Here is a 22,236-nt window from a genome sequence, read left to right on the forward strand (position 1 = left end):
CAGAGACTCCCTCCAAAGGGAGGGCCCACTTTCCTTTCTCCCAGTATCCGTCTTGCTCAGCTCCTTCTCAGCTCCCACTGCTTCACCCACTTCCTCCACTTTGGATTCAGGGTTTGGCAAGGCCGCCCTCCTCTCACCCCACGACTGACCCCTCCTCAGCCCCAGTATCCAGAGGCGGAGCTGCTCGGGGAGCAGTTGCTGAATGAGCGATGGATGAACAAATGCATGAGAAAATGTCTTCAAGTGTCCCCTCTCCCAGTGCACTCTTAGCCCTGGAGCCAGATCAGGTCCAGTTGGGTGAGTCTGGAGCTCATCCGGCAGAGGACAGCCCTCAACAGGCCAGGGCTTCTGACAACTTGCAACTGAGCCCCTGCTGCGTGCCCAGCACTAGTCCAAGCACTGTCTGCAGCACAACCAACCAAGGCCTGGTCTTGTAGAGCTTGCGCTCCATTGTGGGAGACAGGAAATATGCCAATAAACATGGAATGGGGTTCTGGGAGCAATGATGGCTCTTACATTTTTTTTTTTTTTTAATTCAAAAAGGCAGAGTTAGAAGTTAGAAAGTGACCGGGGAGGACCAGATACTTTTAGACAGTTGCTCAGGGAAGGTCTCCCTGGAGAGGTGACTCAAATGAAAGGACAAGCCATTTGGAGCTCTGGGGGAGAGCACAAAGGCCTTTTTTTCAGAGCAAGAGATGGATTTGGGGAAAGACTGGGCCGGGGTGGATCAGAGGCTGGACAGAGGGGCGGGAGGGCAGGAAGGGCAGAAAGCGGGGCAGCCCAGGTTCTCACCCCACCATAAGCCCAGGGAAAGGGAGCTCCAGGAGACCTCCAGCACCTCAGCCCTGTGTGCAAAAACCTCCCAAAGGTATTTCTCCTTCAAAGAGGTCCCAACAGCCTCTATGGATTCACAGAGGGCTTAAAGTCATCAATAATTTCATTCTACTTGGATCAACAATCAATGTCCATGGAAGTGGCAGTCAAGAAATCAAACAATGTATTACACTGGGCAAATGTGCTGCAACAGGCCACTTTAAAGTGCTGAAAAGCAAAGGTGTCGCTTTGATGACTAAGGTGTGCCTAATCTAAACTATCGTCTTTTCAGTCACCTCATATGCGTGCAAAAGCTGAACAATAAAAAAGGAAATTAGAAGAAGAATTGATGTATCTGAATTGTGGTATTGGAGAAGAACATTGAATATATCATGAACTGCCAGAAGAAGGAACAAATCAATCTTAGAAGTACAGCCAGAATGCTCGTTAGAAGCAAGGGTGGTGAGACTTCCTTTGGACACACCATCAGGAAATAACAATGACTAAAGAAAGACATCATGGTTGGTAAAGTAGAGGGTCAGTGAAAATGAGAAAAACCCTCAATGAGATGGATTGACACAATAGCCACAATCATGTCTTCAAACATATCAACGATCATGAAGATGGTGTAGGACTGGGCAACATTTTGTTTTGTTATACATAAGGTTGCCATGAATTGGAGCCAACTTGATGGCAACAAACAACAACAAGATAGCCCAGGGACTTGGTCCTTTCCGGTGTTAGACTTTCCAAGGCCCCTAGTCCTTCAAATTCTACTTCGTGTCTCACACAGTTCCTTGTCATGATCCCAATTCCATCCCAATGACTCGCTTCCCCAAACTGGCCCCACAGCTTGAAATGCTGACTTATAATAATAAGGCAGCTCCGGAGGAGCCAGGGAGGGGAGGCTGCCTATGGTGGGAGATGAGGATGACTCAGTCCCACCCCCTGCATTGTGGAGAGACAGGGAAACAGATTCCTAAAAGAGGCAAATGTCGTGCCGGATGTTCAGTTATGTGCTTGAGTTATAGCACATGCTTCCAGAAGCCATGCACACGAGGAGGGTGATTCCTATATTAACAAATGAGGAAGCTGAGGCTCAAGAGGAGCTTTCATTCACCCTAGCCCAAGCAGCTATTAAGGGGCAGGATGTGCTTTGAACCCACATCCGTCTGCCCTCAAAGATGTTTCCACAAAAGTGGAAAGCATTATAAGAATTAGCAATGCCATCTGAAAGGTCACCCAATGTCACCAGGATCTGAGAAGAAGAAACTTACACCTGAGTTCTTTCCCTGCCACTTCCTGGCCATGGGCAAGTCACACCTCTCTCTGAACCCCAGTAAATCTCTTCTGCCAAGCTGAGAAAATAATAAGACCCAGAAGTCCCCTGATGACAGAGGCCAATCTTGTTCCCTGTTGTGTCTCAGGACTGCACCAAGCAGCTGGCTAGAGGCGGGCATGCAGGGAGGATTTTCTGAATGAATGGCTGTGGTGGCAGAGGAATTAAATGGGATAAAGTATGTAAAAGTGTAAAGTGCTGTTCAGTTGTGTTATTATTGCTTAATGCAACCAGCAGAGTTATGCAGAAGTCAGTGGCTTGGGCAGCTGGGTGTTTTTCTTCCTTGTCCTCCTGGATGCAGTGAGAGGCTCGAGAAGAGTGGTTGGACGATAGCAGAGCAGCAGGGAAGCCAGTAGCAGTGCCCTGGCAGACTCTGGGGTGCAGGCACCAGCCAGAAGCTCCTGGAGCACTCCCTTGCCCCCTCCCCCCTCCCCAGAGACCTCACGAGGAGAGAGAGGAGCAAAGCATCAGAGAGTGTGTGGAGTCCATATATACGGCTTCAGTGAGGGCTCCTCTAACCAACTGTCTGGGTGGGATGGGCCCTTCCCCTCCCCTCTCCTCCCCTCCCCTCCCCACTTTGAGCGGTTCCCTCCTCTACCAAGTGAGAACAATAATAGACACACTTTCAGATACGTTGTGAGGACAGACAAGACAATACCATTAAGGTGGTGGAACAGGAGATGCCCAGTGAAATGGGGTCCACTTCCCTCAGAGCATAGAATCCCCAGGTGGTGCAAACGGTTAAGCATTTGGCTGCTAACCAGAAGGCTGGAGCTTTGAGTCCACCCAGAGGCACCTTGGAAGAAAGGCCTGAAGGTCTACTTCTGGAAAGTCAGCCATTGAAAACCCTATGGAGCACAGCTCTACTCTGACACACATGGAGTCACCATGAGTTGGAGTCAACTCAACAGCAACTGGTTTGGTTTTTTTCCCTCAGAGCACAAAGATGCAGCCAATCTGGAGAGACTGATTCTGTGCCCCTCTGGTGATTAAAAGATCTGGGGGCTGGGACAAGACTCAGAGAGGCTGGGCTGGGCTCTGAACACATGCAGTTATCTAACCTTGTTCTCAGATCACCCAATGAAGGGAGTGAGGGCCAAGGCCAAGAGAAATTTGGTGCCCCTGTGAAGTCCCCCAAAGCCAAAGGGAATGAATTGTCTACACCACAGGTACATGTCACAAAGCCAGCAGGGCATATGTGGGACTGGTACAGGGTCTCAGTAGATGATGGCAGGCTTGGAGGGAGTCCTGGCTGAGCCTAGCCATACCTACCCGAGGCCCAGCTGGGGGCTGGCACAGAGTCTGTGCTCAGGAAGTACTTACAGCAGGGTCCAGGGCACAGGGTGGACAAGGGAGACGTGGGAGCATGAGATGTAGTGAGGGGTGATGCCCACAGTATGGGCAACAAGCCTGGTTGAGTGCACATCAGCCCAAACTGAAAACTAAAGAACCCTTTAACGGGCCCCGCTCTGTGCAGATCCTTTACCTCCATCCACTCAGTTCTTCCACCCAGGGTGGGAGGATTACACTTTATTCTTCTCCATTTTGCTGATGGGGAAGCAGACACTAGGAAAAGTGAGAGGACTTACACAAGTGCTTCCTGCTTGAGGGTTTGGTATGTGAGGGCTTCTAGTTCTTGGTTGAGATGGCAGAAAAAAGAGAGGGCCCCTTCTGAGCTGACCTCGGGCAGGTGGCGACTGCAGAGGGGGTACAGCACTAACATCATCTGTGGGTGCCTGAGGTGGGGGGCCATGAGGAAGAGAGGAGCAGGAGCAAATAGAGAAGTGGGGAAAGGTGGGGGCTCAAGACACAGGATTTATCCAGAACACGCTGGGTAACACGTGAACAGTGATGGAGGGTCATTTCCAGACAATGTCAACCCCTTCAGGGAGCCCCTGGAGGGCAAGGTGGTGAAAGCAACACATTTGGAGCTGAAACACCTCAGCTCAAGCCCCTGTCATGCCTTTAATTCACCTGTCACTTCACCTGTCTAAGCCTCCTCTTCCCATCTGTAAGATGAGGAGGTAATACCCACCTTGCAGTTGTCTGGAGTCTCAAAAGAGAGAGATCATGACCAGATATGAAAGGCTCGGTAAATTGTAAAGTGCTTCATGGGACATGGGAATGAACCTAGGGCCCACAGCACATTCAGTCAATCCTGCGCTTGATTGGAACGAGCATGAGACAGGCCCCCAGTGCTGAACTTACCAGCTTGGAGCTGTCTGAGGGGTGGGGCGAGCCCTCCAGGGGGCAGCCTAGGGCTCGACCCCTACTCCCTAGTCCAGCAGGCCCAATGGAGTCCATCTGGTTCCACAGTGGGACTTGGCCACCTATGGGTAAGAAGGGAGAGTGAACCTCTTACTCTGTAGGCCCAGGAAGCTGTGATCTGGGCCCTCAACTTCCTTCCTTCTGAGGGGTACAGGAAGGGAGCTGTGGGCAGAATTCAGAACCTCTGAGTGTCACAGATCCTTTAGTAATTAACCAGAAGGGTATACACCCTAGGGATCTAATAGAAGTGACATGAACAGACATATGCACACCTATACTCATTGCAGCACTATTCACAATAACAAAAAGATGGAAACAACCGAAGTGCCCACCAACGGATGAATGGATAAGTCAAATGTGGTACACACATACAATGTACTACTACTCGATGATAAAGAAAAATGAATTCCCAAAACGTCTTACGATGTGGATGAACCTGGAGGACATTATGTTGAGTGAAATAAGTCAATCACAAAAAAACAAATATTGTATATTCTCACATTTATGAAATGATATGAATAGGTAAATAAATACACAGAAACTAATGTTCATTAGTGGTTATGAGGGTGGGGGGAGAGGGAGAAGTACCGTGTTGGTAATACTCACTTTATTTTTATAGAATGGGAAAAAAACAACCAAAAAACCAAACCTGTTGTCGTCAAGTTGATTCCGACTCATAGCGACCCTATAGGACAGGGTAGAACTGTTCCAGTAAGAGCGGCGGGTAGATTTGAACTTTAGACCTTTTTTGGTTAGCAGCTGAGTGCTTACCCACTCCGCCGTCAGGGGTCTATAGAATGGGAAAAGTGGCACCAAATATGGGTGAAGTTTGCACAGCATGACTGATGTAACTGGTGTCAGTAAGTTATACATAGGGAAAAGGGATGAATGGGTAAATGTTAGATTGTGCATGGTTTTGCAACGATAATAACAACAACAAAAGTGGAGGCTACAGATGCTGACACTAATTAGGTATAATCATTCACATCATGGGATTAGTTCTCATGGTTTGGGGGCTTAGGGCCTGGTCTCATGGGACAATCCAGTCAATTGGCATAATAGAGTTTTTTTTTTTATTATTGTGCTTTAAGTGAAAGATTACAAATCAAGTCAGTCTCTCATATAAAAACTTATACACACCTTGCTACATACTCCTAGTTGCTCTTCCCCTAATGAGACAGCACACTCCTTTGTAACACTATTTTCGTGTCCATTTGGCCACCTTCTGACCCCTCTGCCCTCTCATCTCCCATCCAGACAGGAGCTGCCAACACAGTCTCATGTGTCTACTTGATCCAAGAAGCTCACTCCTCACCAGTATCATTTTCTATCCCATAGTCCAGTCCAATCCCTGTCTGAAGAGTTGGCTTTGGGAATGGTTCCAGTCTTGGGCCAACAGAAGGTCTGGGGACCACGACCTCTGGGGGTCCTTCTAGTCTCTGTCAGACCATTAAGTCTGGGCTTTTTATGAGAATTTGAGGTCTGCATCCCACTGCTCTCCTGCTCCCTCAGGGGTTCTCTGTTGTGTTCCCTGTCAGGGCAGTCATTGGTTATAGTCGAGCACCATCTAATTCTTCTGGTCTCAGGCTGATGGAGTCTCTGGTTTATGTGGACCTTGCTGTGTCTTGGGCTCGTAACTACCTTGTGTCTTTGGTGGTCTTCATTCTCCATTGCTCCAGGTGGGTTGAGACCCATTGATGTGTCTTAGACGGCCACGTGCTAGTATTTAAGACCCCAGACACCACTCTCCAAAGTGGGATGCAGAATGTTTTCTTAATAGATTTTATTATGCCAATTGACCTAGATGTCCCCTGAAACCATGGTCCCCAAACCCCCACCCCTGCTACACTGGCCTTCAAAGTGTTCAGTTTATTCAAGAAACTTCTTTGCTTTTGGTTTAGTCCAGTTGTGCTGACCTCTCCTGTATTGCGTGTTGTCTTTCCTTTCACCTAAAATAGTTCTTGTCTACTATCTAAAGGCATGATAGAGCTTTTAAAGTTTATGTTCCACCTCCCATTATGGTAAGTAGTGTTTGGGGTCTTAAAAGCTTACAAGCAACCACCTAAGACATAACTATTGGTCTTTAATCATCTGGAACAAATGAGAAAGAAACCCAAGCATCAGAGAAGGAGCCAGACTACAGGACTGCCTACAGGAACCACTGCCTCCTCTACCTTGAGACCAGAATAAGATGATGCTCGGCTACCAGTACTGAACATTCTTGATCAGAAATGCAATAGCTGAATCCTCATTAAAAAAAGGAGAAAAATGTGGAGCAGAACTTCAAATTTTTGAAGTATCCAGACTTACCAGACCTATTGAGGCTGGAGGTGTCCCCAAGACTATGCCCCAAGTTGCTCTTCAAACCTTGAATTGAAACTATCCTCTAAAGTCACCTTTGAACTACCAGTTTAGCCCAAAAAGTAAAGATTGTCACCCTTGAGTATTCCGTTTCTTTAAAAAAAAAAAAAATATGTAAGACCAAAGGGTCAACGGCCATTTTAAAGCATAAATGAGAAGTTTGTGGGGCAGAGTAGGGAGATTAAGGGAAGTAAAACCAGAACAGAAATAATGAGAATGTTGACAAAATGGAAAGAATGTAACCATTCCTGATCATGATGTCTAGAAACCACGGAATGGGAGTGGGTTTTGCTGTGTATGTTTTCATCAAAAATAAAATTAATAAAAAAAAGAAAATGGTAAAGAAAAAAAACCCCTATGGAGCACAGCGCTACTCTCACACGCATGGGGGCGATCTGGATCAGAGTTGCCCCTACAGCAACTGGTTGAATTAAGGCGGGAATGTAACTGTGAAGGCAGTGGGGGCTACGGACAGGGCGTGTGGCACGGGGGGTCTGTGTTTCAGCAAGCTCTTCTGCTAATGGTGTGGCTTTGGGTAAGCAGGTTAGAATCTCTTTAAATTTCAATTTCTTCATCTATAAAACAGGAGGAAATAATATCTCCTCTCACAAGGATATTGTGAGTATTAAATGGAGTAACACCTGGGAACATGCTTCATGAGACATAATGTGCAATGCAAACACTACTGGCTCAGGGGGTGCTTTTGAAGGAGCCGTGGTACGAGACCCCGCTCGCTGCAAAGCAGCCACCCCAACTCTCTCCATCCCTCAGCTTGAGTTTCTTCATCTGTGAAATGGGATCAACATATACCACAAGGGTGTACAGGGCAAAGGAGATACCAGAGTGTGCCTTCAGGGTTACTTAGCTGAATGTGAATCAAAACTCTATAAGCTTCAATGTCTTCTAGGACATGAATAAAATCAAGTTCTTGTGAGGATTAAAGGAGGTAATATTTACGAAAGGCCTTTGCAGACTGTAAAGGACTGTGGAAAGGTCAGCTGTTTTGCCTACCCAGCTAGAAGTGGTATTGCTGTTCCAGGAAGTCCCCAAGGGCACCCTCAGTGACTGGAGGTCCTTCAGAGGTGGAAGAAAGGGGAAATGCACTCCACTGAATCCCTTCATCTCTCCTTGTAACACCAAAAGTTCTGGAAAGATAGTGCTGCAACCCTTTCATCCTCCACCCTCAGGTGGTCATTTATGGTTCCTAACTGCCTTTCCCTCGGCCCCCCTCACTGCCCTCCCCCAGCACGTGCAGCCATGGGCCATTCCCTTCGCTGCACAGTTCTCTCCTCCCTTGGCCTCAGTGGCCACAGGCTCTTCCAGTTCTCCTTCCTCACTGAGTCTCTAGAAGTCTTCGTCAGTAACCGCTCCCTGTGTTTCAGCAAGCAGTTCCACTAATGGGTTGGAGTTCTGGGTTTCCGTTCACGGCCCACTTTTCTACACTCCCTCTTTATGTTACCCCCAAGGTTTGAATAAAACCTGTGTGTGAGGGCTCCACAATCCCGTCCTGAGCCAAATCCTAAATTCCATCGTCTATTAGATGTCACTATCTGACCACTGGATAGGCACTGCAAGCTCAACAGCCAGAGCCACGCTCTTTTTCTCCTTCACTTTCCCACAACTCTTCTCCATCTTGGCTAGAGGCATGAAGAGGCACACTCACGCACACACCAATTGGGGTTGCCTGTATGCATCTCTGACCCCCGACTCTCTGTAATCTTTCTCAGGCTTTGTGGATGAGCACTCCCACACATCCCTGTTTTCACCACCACTGCCCTTGACCTTCTTCCCATCCGATTATTCCAAGAGACTCCTGACCAACACCTCTGCTTCCAGTCTGTTCTCTTCCCCACCCCACCCCACTCTCCACACGTCACCAGAGTGACTGTGCTATAGTAAACATAATCATGTCATTTTCCAGCTCTATCTCCCCTACAAGAAGAAGCAAACTTTCACATTGTGATGGCTCCCTGTTGCTGCAAAAAGTCCAGAACTCTCTATCATGGCATCCCAGGGCCCTCCCAATCTGTCCTCATCTAAGCTTCCTCTCCTTCATTCTCCAGCCATACTGACTACAAGCTGCTCCCTGTCTTCTCCTGCTTCCCAGCCATTGTTCAAGCTGTCCCCTTAGTCTGGAGAGCTATCCCTATTACCCTGTGGCATCTGAGCCATCTCTGTATCTTCAGGGCCCAGAATTGGGTTTAGTATAAAAACCAAAACCCAAACCTGTTGCCGTCAAATTGATCCTGACTCATAGGGGCCCTATAGGACAGAGTAGAACTGCCCCATATGGTTTCCAAGGAGCAGCTGATGGACACAAACTGCTAACATTTTGGTTAGCAGCTGAGCTTTTAACCACTGCGCTACCAAGACTAAAACAGGGTCTGAAACAGGTCTGCAGCAAGCCTTCCTTCTGAAAGGCATCCTGGGGACCCTGCTGAGGACGGGAGCTACCATCCAGGACCTTTCCAGCCTCCACTTCCCCTAGTATGGGCCAAGCAGGAGGGACAAGGCTGAGAGGTTGGGGTGAGGCCTTACCCTAGAGAAGCAGTAGTTGGTCACTGTCCTCAGGCGTGAGCTCTTCTCTCACTGTGAGCCATTCCAGGCACCCTCGTCTGTACCCAAAAGTGAAACCCAGGCCCCACCCCCTTCCTTACCACCACTTAGCAGCTAACTTAGGAAGGTGCACTTCCTTCCAAGTTTGCTCTACAAGGCGCCCAGGGTAAGCAGAACTGTAGTACAAACTTGAACAAGATGCCCACCCTGAATTCGGTGAAGGACTTGGGGACATCCCCTTGGCAGCGCTGCGGGCATTCATTCTACAACCACTGAGTGGGTTTTGAGGTGGTGGCTATAGGAATCCAAGGTTTCTAGAACATGCCCCTGGAAGGAAGCAGCACAACAGACAAGTTTCCAAAATGTGAAAGTGCTAGTGAGCAAGAGGCTGTGTGGGAACCCAAGAGGAAGAGACAAGAGTGGGTGGGCAAGCTGAGCCAAGTGGTCCTGGACAAAGAGAACAGCATGTAGAAGATCACAGGGGCATGAAAGTCTGTGTGCCTTGGGTGTAGCTCCAACGGCCTAAGAGGACACATGTATGAGGGGTATGTGGTGGAGAAGGTGCAGCCAGCCTGTGCAGCCCACGGTTTACCATGCAGGCCAAGGGGTGGTAGGTGGACACATAGGCCTTCTCTACTGGAAGGGTGGGAGAGGCTTAGGTTCCGTGGAGCTGTCAGGCAGTAGCTGTTTCTCCTGGGGTGCCACAGCACCTTGGGGCACCACTGAGACCACCATGACAGGAAATTAGACACATGCCAACAGTCTTCGTTTCAGGGAAATTGGTGGACACTTTAAAACTTTGGGTACCTCATTAGCGGTAACCCTACGATTATCCAGACAGTAAATGATCTGCACGTGACACCAGACCAAGATCAGGGATGGGGTGCTGTACCAGTTCTGGCATGACTGGGCCTGGAAGCAGGCCAGACGCAAGCCCTACTGACTGCGCATCGGTCAGACATATCAGCTCTGAAAGGCAGGTCCCAGGGTGGGTGGGGAGGACAAAGCGGTCTGTTACCCACAATATAGCCTAGGGACAGTCCCGGTGCTGCCCCACAGCAGCCTAGGCTGTGGCTCCAGTCTCTCAACTTCACCCAGTTGGGAGAGAAGAGGAACTGAATGTGAAAGGTCCAGCCGTTATTGATGCTGACAGCCAGAATTTGCAGTTTTCCAAGCCAGGGAGAGGGTATGCCCTGATGAGCATTACCAGGGCTTTGTGTTGATGCTCCTGGAAGTCCTGTGTCCATTCCTCCAGGAGCAGAGGTCCTAGCCCCCTAGTCGGTGTGCAAGGGACGGTCTGTGATAGGGTGCATGGAGGGGTGGTGGCCTGGGCCTTAGCTCTGAGTAGCTGTGACAGCCCTAACCATGGCAGAGGCACAGCAGATGCCGGCAGTTCTCTTCCGACACCAGATGGCCACTGACCAAGAAAGGAAGGGTGAGGCTGACAAGCCTTCCTCATAGCCCGTCAGTGCCAATTTCCAGCTGTCCAGAGGAACAGAGGAATGGGGAGAGGCATCAGCTGGAATGAAGGTTGGCAGCAGCTAGAATCCCTGCCCCAACTCACTAGGCTGGGTGCCCAGGGCCCCCTGCTGAGCTGCCCACAGGCTTGCTTTTCACAGCCCCCAGAGTGCCCACAGCCAGGCCCACAGGCTGCGATGAGCTCGCCCACTGTCCCCTCCATGCACTTCATACTTGGGATTCTGCAGCTCCCACACGCATCACGTGGCTGCCTGCTGCTGCCTTTGTTCATGCTGGTCTGTCTGGAATGTCTCCCCTTTTGCCCTCTCCAGCCTTCCCACCTGACTTTTTCCTTATCCTTTAAATTGCAGCTCAGTCATCACTGATGCTGGGGAGCCTTCCCTGACAAGCCCTCCTGGCCCTGACCCCTGCTGAGTGCGGCCCGCCTTACTGATCCCATAGTATCTTGGCTTTCTGTGTATCACTGCATTTGCAACAGCTTTTTGAAATCATCTATGTGTTTGTCTTCCCCCTGTGCTGTGGGTTCATCTTTGCAGGCCCAAGGTCCAGCTCTAGGCTTGACATGGAATAAAAAAACATGGAATAGCTATGGTTATTTTTGTTAAATTGAAAAGCCCTCTCCCAACCTCAATACCCCAGGGCTTTTGAAACAGAGAGGAAATAAATCACCCCTTCCTGCCTTCCTGGTGCATGTGATTTTAGCAGCGTTTCCCCTTTTGTTTATACACTCCTGCATCTTCCCACTGGTAACTATCATTTACTACCTGTTTTCTCTCCCACCTGCTCCTCTAAAATCACATTAGGGCCAAAGCTGCCTTGCCTCACAGGCAAGAATGGGCCCATGATAAACAAAGTAACCCAAACCTAGAATTCCCATTGAGTCACCATCTTTGTGGCTTGACTGGGAAGCAGGAGGTAGTGGAATATAGCACAGAGAGCATAAGCTCCAATCTCAGACAGACCTGGGTTTGAATCCTGCCCCACTTGCCAGCTCAATGACCTTGGGCAAGTTTCTTGGCCTCTCAAGCCTCCCTGACGACTCTACTGACAACTCACAATGCCGTACCACGTTCAGAACAACAGCAGCCTTTACCCATTGTCTTCTATGGGACAGATACTGTGTTAGGTCCTTTGTACCTGTTATCTTCGTCCATAGAATACTGTAAGCATGAGTTTCCTCATTTTATGGATGAAGAAACTAGGTCAGAGAGTTGAATGAGAAGCAGGGACTCAGACTCAGGCTGACATGATACTCATTCTACTGACTTTGCATCCTCACTGTTTGCCTAATGCTCCACCCTCAGGACTCCTAGGATGGGGAGAGTAAGACTGGACTAAGGGCTGCCAAAGATAGCTGGGGAAGGCTGCAGGGGGCAAGGGTGCTGCTGTTCCCTTGATTCCCCATTAGCTCATAAGTAAGCCTGCCCATTCCTGGTCCTGCTGGCCCCGCACCCTCCAGTAGCTGACCCATGTTCTAGGGAGGCTGCTCAATTCTAAGCTAAATAATTCACTTTCTGGAATCAGACTTTTCCCTTTTTTTATCTTCAGGCAGAGAGATAAACACACTATCCCATTTATAGAGCTCTACCTTCAATAAATCGTCGCTTAATGAGAGAAAATACTAGCGAGAGTTAAGCTGATGGGACATAACTGATAAACTACCTTCCATTAGAAGGAAAACAGGAAAATAATCAATACTACAGTCAAAACACAGCATTTCCTTAGGACCAAAGAGCAGGGGCACGGTGGTCTCTCTGCCATAGACAAAGAGTGGCTTTATTTGTTCCTCTGAGCCTTTGTTTCCTCATCTAGAAAATGGAGATGATAACGCTTACCTCATAGGGGTGCTGTGAGGCTTAAATAAAGGAACATACATCACCTGGACCATGGCAGCTGCTCAAAAAATAACAGCTACTACTTATGTGGCACTGGCTGCAATGTTGGTGTCATCCAACATCAAGACAGCCTACAAAACGAACAAAGAGTGAGCCTACCATCTGTGTTCTTCTAACTCAAGGAACTTGTGTGCAAAGGGACCTAAGCAGGAAACAATGGCTTAAAGGCCCACACTGCGTCTTCCACCCCTGCTCATTTTCATTTTAAAATAAAGGAAAAGGTAAGTTTGGACTTAATAAGCCAGAGGCCAGGAAAGTCTGAGTGCTGTCCCTGTCTAAACCTTCTCAGAGGTCAGCAGCCACCTCCCATAGTCTTTCATTGCCTCTTCAAACTGGCTCTGGCCAAAGTTAGCTCTCCTGACAGCCTCCTTTGGTTGTGTCCCACAGTAGCTGCTTCTGCCACACAGTATGCTCTCTCTGCGGAGTCTGGCCAAGCACTGAGGACAGGCCACATCTCTGTTCTGCACTGGAAGCTCCTGGGCAATTAGGTTGAGAATATGAACTGCTCTAGTAATGCCAGTGAAACGGAAGCTACTTCCCGTTGCTGTTACGACCTCTGGCAGTGAGAAGAACCAGTCTCAGTTTTCACAGATGAATAAGCCTAGCATCCCCACTGGCCAATCTAGGAAGAAAAAAATAATTGCATAGGAACTAATAAGAGTGTTCACTTATAAATTCCTGGAAAGAATGGCAGGACAAAGGTCCTATTCTCTGGCTGAGAATTCTTAACTGGGCAAGAACAGCAATATGAAGTTATGGGTAAGTGAATGGTAGGGATAACAGAATAAACAGTAGGATTTGACAACCCTGGCACCTTCCAGAATGATGCCAGAGAAGGCTGAGGGAGTAACCATACAGTGTTTAGAATTGTGCATTACACATTCAATGAAGATACGGGGTATGTCAAAGATCTGTAATGGAATTCATTCAGAAACATGTAATTTATGAGTCTGAGAACTACCTCCACAATTATAATATCCCACTCCTGAACCCCAGCAACACAGAGGGAAAAAAAGAAAGACAAATCTCCAATTTACTGAAATAAGATTTCATACAAACATAGATAAATATATTTAAACTTTCTTTTAACTATAAGTGAATTCAAACATACTGTTACAAAACAGAATACTATACACAGTTGTCTGTATAGATCATAGAAAACATAAAAACCAGGATGCTCAGTGGGGGCTGGTGGTGAAAACTGCCAGGCCCAAACTTGCTCAACAAGGAACTGGAGGCCAGGGTAGCTAACGAACATGGCCCACTGCTAATGGTTTTGTCAACCTCCTGACCCAAGACATTTAGGATTTTCTCCTTCTTCCCCGGCCTGCTTTGGTACGTGCCCGGCTACCTGGACGGACAGTAAATTGCTTTTTGAAGTCTACTAAGCAATCAGTGGCTTCTGAAATGGAAACAAAAGACTTGATGGGAGAATCATTTATGTCAAGATGTACAAGGGAACTCTGCATCTCTCTGCTGCAGCCTGCCTCTTCCATACCCGGTGAGGAAATCCTAGGGAGAAAGGAAAATTCTGATTCAGTATACACCTACTAGTAAGTACCAAGTATGTGCCATGTACTGGACCAGGGCTTTCACACAGATTAGCTCCTGTCATTTCTGTAATAACCCAATCAGATCAGTACTATCAATTCCCTTTCACAGATGAGGACATTGGGGACAAAGGGGTTAAATCATATACCTAAAGCCAGGTAGAAAATGAGGATTCAAACCCAAATTCCCAAGCTGCCTGAAATTCTGAACAGGAGACTAGGTTTGGGTGGGGACAGGGAGGAAGAAAGAAGGAGTAAGATACAGCTTTTGCTCTGCTTGTTTTAATACCACGAGTGAACTGAGCTATCCAACCAATTCTTAGCCCAGACACAGTGGGAGTCACAGCTATCCAGACAGAGGTCACATAGTTTCACGGTGATTCCTGCTTCAATTGTTTAAATATTGCACTACACCCAGAACACAGGACCAGGCCTGCACTCTTCAGAACTGCTGACAGCTGCCCTTCAAGGCATGCCCCAATTTACCTGAAGGCTCCTGTTTCTGAAGATGTACTCTTTATCTTGGCATCTGAGATAGAAGAGAAAGAGTATTAATGTTGATAGTTGTGTTGGTAATGACACCACTTTTCCCTGATCATGTACTTCCTGTGTTCTAGGCACTGTTTCTCATCAGATCCCCAATCTCCAGACCAATGGAATGTGAGCACTAGCATCCAACAGGCTCAGCTGCCATGCAATACCGAGGTGAACACTTCTGAATGAACAATACTGAATAAATCTACTTCAAATCTGGACTTGGGGAACAAGCAGTTGCCAAGGGAAATCTGCCACCTGCAGAGATTCACCACCTGCTTATCTAGAGGCAGCAGGACATAAGGCTTGGAGAGGCTGCCTTTTTATAGTAGTCAGAAGGCACAACAGATTTGCTGGGTGGGAATGAACTACTGGAACTAGATGGCAAGCAAATCTCACCAGGCTTAAGCAAAAGCTCCTTTTCCATCTGTATCTGGTGAATTTTCACAATAGAAACTAATAACAACAACAGTAATAATAGCAGCTAACAAATTTATCATAGCCAAGTACTATGTTTGAAGCTTTACTGAATATAATCCTTGCAATCTCTATGGCAATGGTATCATTAACTCTATTTACAGAAGAGGCTAAATACCCCAGGGAGGTTAAATAATTTGTGCAAGGTCAAAAATCAAGGTTAGTGGCAAAGCCAGAATTCTAACACAGATCTGGCAATGTTCTTAACCAATCCACTCTACTGCTCCCAAAATACTGGGCACAAAGAGTCAGACTTACTTCCTACTAACCCTCAGGAGCGTGGCTGGGACTAGCATATGAATGATACACAAAGTGTTGGGCACTGCATGTCTGGTTTTGCATGCCTGCTCCTTTAGAAGGTGTGCTTGGGCTTGTGTCATTGCCTCGTGATTTGGACACGTTTTTCCCCAGTTCAACAGGCAGTCCTGATCCCAGGCTTTACAAAGCCTGAAATGAAACAGCTGATGAATAAGACAGGATGTCTCCACTCCCATCACCTTCCTTGGGGAGAGATGATGGAGACCAGGTCTCAAAGGATGGGTGGCTGGGTTAAATGCGCACCCACACAACCCCAGCAGACAGCCAGGGAGATGGCAGTGGCTATCTGCACTGGAAGGCTGAGGCAGAAGCCCAGCAAACCAGTCCTGGGGTCCTCACCTGCAGACTGCTGCTCAGACTGCTCCAAGAGACTGAGGAGCCGGCCTTCATTCCGGCCTTTTTCCTGTGACAAAGTAAAATAGATGAAAGGGTTACCACAAGGCAGACAGAGTATAAAATAAAACTTCTCTGGCTCTGATCACACCTGTCTCCAGAAGAGAAGAAGTATGGGGGCACAGCTCTAGGAAATCATTTTGCTTTCTAATAAATGACAGTATACATGTTAAAAAAAAAAATTGTGATGAACAAAATCCATCTCTATACCAAGAATATTATCCAAGATCGGATACCAGAGTCAAACCAAAGTTAGTCCACCAAGATCATGTCAAAGAACAGCAGCTTTTGACCTGTGATAGATTTGGGAAATTTAAACTTGAAACCAAGAGCTTCAAGGTAGCTTCTGTGGGCAGTGACGCCAAAAGAATAAACTGGCTCTAAGGTATAAGCATTTACCAATGAGCCGAAAATCCAAACCACCACCTCGAAATAACCCCATTCAAAAGAGGTCCCCTTCTTCTGGCAGGACAGATAACAGCTTCCCATCTTAGTCTGCTGTACTCTGTTAGTAAGCCTAGGATATGGAGCTGCTACTCCACCTTTGAGTTCTAAGCCAAGATTTGTTCTTCCTGCTCTCTAGTCCCAAGATTCAGAAAGCACATCCATGTTCTCAGTGACCATGGGCCGGATCCCATGGCTTCCACATGATCTTGCATGTGCTCCTGGTAGTGTAGGTATGAACTGGATATCCCTTCTGGAAAGCAATTTAGCAGCATGTTTCAAGAAAATTTAAAATGTTTATACCCAATGCCCTAGTAATTCCACTTCAGGAAATCTATTCTAGAGAAATAATCAGTTATATAGACAAAGGCTGATTAATGTTTAAGAACAGTATTATAATACAGAAGAACTGAAAAGAATCTAAATGTCCAATAAGATGAGAATGGTTAAGTGATCACCTGTGTGATACAAACATTAACAGTAATGTGTTCTTAAACGGTTTAAAAATAAATCCAGGAAGGTTTTTCTGTTACAATGTTATGTTAAGGTTTTTTTTTTTTTTTTTAATCCAGGATAGAAACTGTTCTATTATATTAAAAATGCATAGAAAAAAAAAGATGGAAGGAAGGAAACAGGAGAAAAATTTTAAAAGTTGTAAAATTTTAAAAGTTGAGTAGCTACATCATGGGTGATGATTTTCCCTGATTATTTATACTTTTTTTTAACTTTCCAATTTTTCTACAATGAATATATATTACTTTTTAAAGTAAAAGAAAAATAAACAATTTTAAAATGCACAAATCTTGTTTTAAGATAAATAGAAGAAAAGGAAGGGAAGGAGGAAGAAAAGGGGGGGGAAGGCAGAGCAGAAGTGTAGCCTCTTCACACCGAGTAAAAATGATCAAAAGGTTGGGGCAGCCTTCCCTGACAACACTCCTCACATACCTTGGTGCTCCTCAGCCGCTGCTGCTGCTTCTCCTCCACAACTGGGCATATGCTATCACTCCCTGAGGGCCCATCGCCTTGGTAGCCCTTGGCAAGCTGGAGACAGGAGTCTACGTGACACTGATATTCTCTGAATGGGATGAAGGACTTACAGAGATAACACTTCTCACTCCTAGCCAATGAGAAGAGAGGGAGAAAATGCAGTTTTAAGGTTCACTTTTGCCTCTGGGGTCCTGGATATGTCTCAAATTGTGTTTTTACATCTCAAAGTTATTCTGCGGAGGAGACACGTCAACCAATGCAGAATGCTCGGCGGGATCACCAATAAAACTAGCCCGATGCCAATCAAAAGGACTGAGTGATGAGCAGTTTTCCCTGTACCCTGCTGTTGCAGCAGTGGGACAGTAATGAAATCAGCTCTTCTAACTATCTCAGACAATGCTGATTGCTCTTCAGACATAACATATTCTGTCAAACTCTTCAGAAATTAAGTGTAATAGTTTTTTTCAAAGGGAAGTTAAAATTTTGACAGAAAAGGGAGCACCGAGAGCATTAAATCAAGATGACATTTTTACCAGGGTGGATGAACTTGTCTGATTAGTAAATCGAGTCTGTCTACATGCTGACTTCCTTAATTCTACAACCTGCAACATCAACTAGGAAATTACAAAAACCATATGGTTCTGCCAGAGGCTACTGCATAATTTCATATACACAATTATTTTCATCTTTTTATAAGAGTCCAGCAGCTATCAGGAAGTAGGGCTTTGGGAGAGGAAAGTGATTATGTCCATGAGGTATGGTTTATTTGGGTATCAAATGAAAATAGAATTCTTGGGGGGAAGGAAGAAAATGAACATTTATTATACATTCTATCTATGCTGAAAACCAGCATAAGGCCCTCTAAACACAATTTCTCAATTAATTCCTTAGCCCTATTAGGAAGGAACCATTCTCCCCAAGGTCATATAACTAATAATTATCAAAACCCAGGTCTGTCTGACTCATACGATCATCTTAGTTTTAAGATGCTTAAAAAAACCCTTTCCGAAGCACGACATCCTAAACTTCTTTCTGGCAATTACTACTAGTCAATAACTACAGCAAGAGATATCTGGATTAGCTCTAAGGAAGAATTTCTCCAAAGGTTTTTAAACAGGAGAAATAAGTCTCTCAAATACTTATATGGAAGAATGCAAGTAAAACTCAGCCTTAAGAGAAAAGCTAGACTAGTGTACTTTTCAAGGTTTATGAACTAATGCAAAGGCCATTTATTAATCCCGTATTACATGAGGCCTACGGTCCATTGGCCACTCCTTGGAAGCGCTACGGGGCAGTTCTACTCTGATCTATAGGGTCGTTATGAGTCAGAATCAACTTGATAGCAAAGGTTTTTTTTTATTATTATTTTTGTTTTTTTAATCACATAAGGTAGCAGCTCTGTGGAAAGAGCAAATGTTTTGGAGTTGGGTAAACCCACTGCCGTCGAGTCGATTCCAACTCATAGCGACCCTACAGGACAGAGCAGAACTGCCCCGAGAGTTTCCAAGGAGCACCTGGCGGATTCGAAATGCCAACCTTTTGGTTAGCAGCCATAGCACTTAACCACTACACCACCAGGGTTTCCCACAGTTAGGTAGGCCTTGCCAATTCTGACCACATGGTCGTAACCAGTTACTTATAATTTTTCTTCAGTTTCTTTATCTATTTAAATAAAATAAATAAAGGGTAACTACTTTACCAACTATTGGGAGAGTTATAATAAAAATAAATAAATAAAGCACCTACTACACAGTGTCTCACACATAATATTAGGCACTCAGCAAAAGCTATTATTGTTATTCCTGTCTCAGACACATTTTGTTAGATGCTGGGGATATAAACATGATAAAGGCAAGTAATCTGCCTTCAAATAACTTAGCCTAGCCAGGGAGACAGAAATGTCAAAAAAAAAGTTACTGCAATACAGTGTGATGAATCCAGTGATAGAGGAATGTCCACATTACAGTAGGATTCCCAAAGGGGCAAGTGATCAGCTCTGTTTGACTGAATTGGGGGGCAGGGGGGACCACTGCCTTTGAATCGATTCTGACTCATAGCAACCCTGTAGGCTGTAGGACAGAACTGCCCCATGGGGTTTCCAAGGAATGGCTGGTGGATTTGAACAGGTGAATTCGAACAGTCAACCTCTTGGTTAGCAGCTGGATGCTTAACCACTGCACCACCAGGGCTCCACAGAGTAGAACTGCCGCATAGGGTTTTCAAAGGGCAGCTGGTAGATCTGAACTGCTAACCTTTTGGTCAGCAGCCAAACTCTTAACCACTGTGCCACCAGGGCTCCTCAGGATTAGGGAAGACCCTAAAATTTAGGATCTGAGATTCAAAGATAAAGTTTCTGCTCTACTGTATTGTTGGCAATATCTTTACTTTTGGAAGACAGCACTTACATCCGATTCGTCCCTTAGATATGCTTCCTTAGTCAAGCTGCAACCCACAACCCAAGGAAGCCTTCTATATCCTCCAGTTTGCCCAATCTTTTGCAATGCAACTACTGTACCACTACAGAGCAAAACAACTCACTGCTTCCCAAAAGCCCCAAACATCAATGCAAACTCAAAGAAAACAGAAACCGAAGAACAATGTGGAAGTAGAGTTGGTGGGCGGCAGTTTTTTTTTTTTTTTAGGGTACTGAGAAGGGATACAGAGGACATCTACACTGACATGAACTGGGAATAAGAAAAACAAACTCAGGCATCCAAGCTATGAAGTGACTGGCAGGCCAACGAAACATAAGACAGGAATTGGTGTCTTTGTCCCAGCCAAGCAACTGCATGTGAGACAAGAGTCCCATGAATGCAGTATGCCTACTTACTGCTCAATGTCTGGAGAAGTCTGGGCAGCTGTCCCATTGTCTTTCTTGCTCTTGCTCTTGGCCTCTTTTTGTCTCCGAGTCAATACTTCCACAATGACAATAAAAGAAACAACTATTAGCTGGCAGTAAACTCTGAATATAAAAGACAAAATGTATAGGAAGAAGCAAAGTTTAAAATCGTACTCCACTGGGAGAAGTGCACTGTATGTATAGAGAATAACATCTGTAACATGTATACTGAAACTGCCAACCACAAGATATTCCCCTTCCCTCTTACTTGCTAAACCAAGAAATCTAAAGATCTAGTCCACACCAAGGAAAGTTTTTGTGTATTACTATAACATGCAGAATTTAAAGGAGGAATTTACACTTTTCTACCAAAATTCTGTCTGTGTACCACACACTCTAATGAGGTATCTACGAATACAGTAATGATAGCTACACCTGAGGGCCTACGTTAGCTCTAATCTTTATAAAATCTTACAAAATGCTCCATTTACAAGTGAGGAAACAGGCTTGGAAGGGTTAACACAACCAGTCTTTCCACAATACTAGGACTGCCTCCTATTTCTTGTGGTTAGAGATGGCTTTAGCCCAGGTAGGATATAAATACTTTGTCTCACATCAAAAGGTGTCTGTTTATAAAATACAGACTCTTAAAGGATCTTGGAGGTCATTTAATCAGATGCTTCCCAGTCTCCATTCCTTGCACTAACAAAAAAGTGACCATTTTCAAACCCTGTGACTTACTTCAAATCCTGCTTCCCTCTCTCTTATACTTGATATCCCCACCACTAATAATTTAGAAAGGTTACTGGTTCACAGAAGCATTTATCTAGTCCAGGGGTCAAATAAAGGGCTAGATAATAAATACTTTAGGCTTGGCAGGCCATGTGGGTCTCTGCCACTTCTGTATTGTAGCAGGAGGGTAGCCACAGACAATATATAAAAAAAATGGGTATGGATGCATTCCAATAAAACTTTATTTACAAAAACATGTGTCAGATTGGATTTGCCCTGCAGCGGCTGTAGTTTGCCTACCTTTCTATCCTACTTATAAAGAAATGTCTCTTATGAGCAACCTGACATGTAATCATACTGTTTAACTTGACTATATCCTTTCACTGAGGGGAATCCACTTCCTCCTAGGGAGACCCATTCTATTGCTAAGCAGCAATCTGACTCAATCTGCTTTTTAACAAACAAACAAAAACCTTTGCCAAAGAGTCTTCCACTCTTAGCAACCTCTATATAGGACAGAGTAGAACTGCTCCACAGGGTTTCCAAGGCTGCAATTTTTACAGAAGGAGACTGCCACATCCAAACCACCAACCTTTCAGTTAAAAAACCAAACCAAACCCAGCACCGTCGAGTCAATTCCAACTCATTGCCACCCTACAGGACAGAGCAGAATTGCCCCACAGAGTTTCCAGGGAGCGGCTGGCAGACTCGAACTGCCGAGCCTTTGGTTAGCAGCTGTAGCACTTACCCACTTCAGTTAGCAGTCAGCATTTAACCACCGTGCCACTAGGGTTCCTTAATCTGCATTTACTAAGGGCAATATGAATAAATTTATTCCCTTTTCCACAAGTCAGCTCTTTGAACACTTAACAGGCCGTATTATGACAATCGTGGATTTACTCAGTTGCCTGCCCCACGAAAAGGTAATCTCCTTCAAAACAGGGACTATATCTAGTCATTTAGGCAATCCCTAAGAAGATGGACTTCCGAACCCTTTGAATGCCTATGTTACCTCTAATCCTTACAATGGTCCTCCAGATTGATATTACTACTTCGCTCCTATTTTAAACTCAGAAGGATTGACTTCACCAAGCTATCACAACTGGTAAGTAGAAGAACCTACAATAAAACCTAAAAATAAAAACAATAAAACCTAGGTCTGTCTAATTCCTGTATCTATGTTTTACCTTCCTAGTAAACTTCCTCAGGGTATAACCTCAATTTGTCAGTCTCTTTATGTAAGTGTACCAA

The 22,236-nt window shown here is 45.7% G+C and overlaps 1 protein-coding gene across 2 annotated transcripts in view; it reads right to left on the reverse strand.

Moving 5' to 3' along the window:
• Nucleotides 1-22,236, reverse strand: part of LOC126070315 (BRCA1-A complex subunit RAP80-like) — a 186,671-nt gene that overhangs the window by 11,245 nt on the left and 153,190 nt on the right. The window contains exons 11-16 of one of the 2 annotated variants that reach the window (XM_049874381.1): nucleotides 20,245-20,329; nucleotides 17,373-17,544; nucleotides 15,930-15,993; nucleotides 14,748-14,790; nucleotides 14,210-14,223; nucleotides 4,361-4,482 (exon numbers count right to left, since the gene is read on the reverse strand). In XM_049874381.1, the coding sequence (XP_049730338.1) occupies nucleotides 4,361-4,482; nucleotides 14,210-14,223; nucleotides 14,748-14,790; nucleotides 15,930-15,993; nucleotides 17,373-17,544; nucleotides 20,245-20,329 (500 nt within the window). Of the gene's footprint in view, nucleotides 1-4,360; nucleotides 4,483-12,943; nucleotides 14,224-14,747; nucleotides 14,791-15,929; nucleotides 15,994-17,372; nucleotides 17,545-20,244; nucleotides 20,330-22,236 lie in introns of those variants that run through there. The other variant, XM_049874382.1, reaches the window with a different exon arrangement.

Source organism: Elephas maximus, chromosome 2 (genome assembly GCF_024166365.1).
Source record: "Elephas maximus indicus isolate mEleMax1 chromosome 2, mEleMax1 primary haplotype, whole genome shotgun sequence".
NCBI lineage: Eukaryota > Metazoa > Chordata > Mammalia > Proboscidea > Elephantidae > Elephas > Elephas maximus.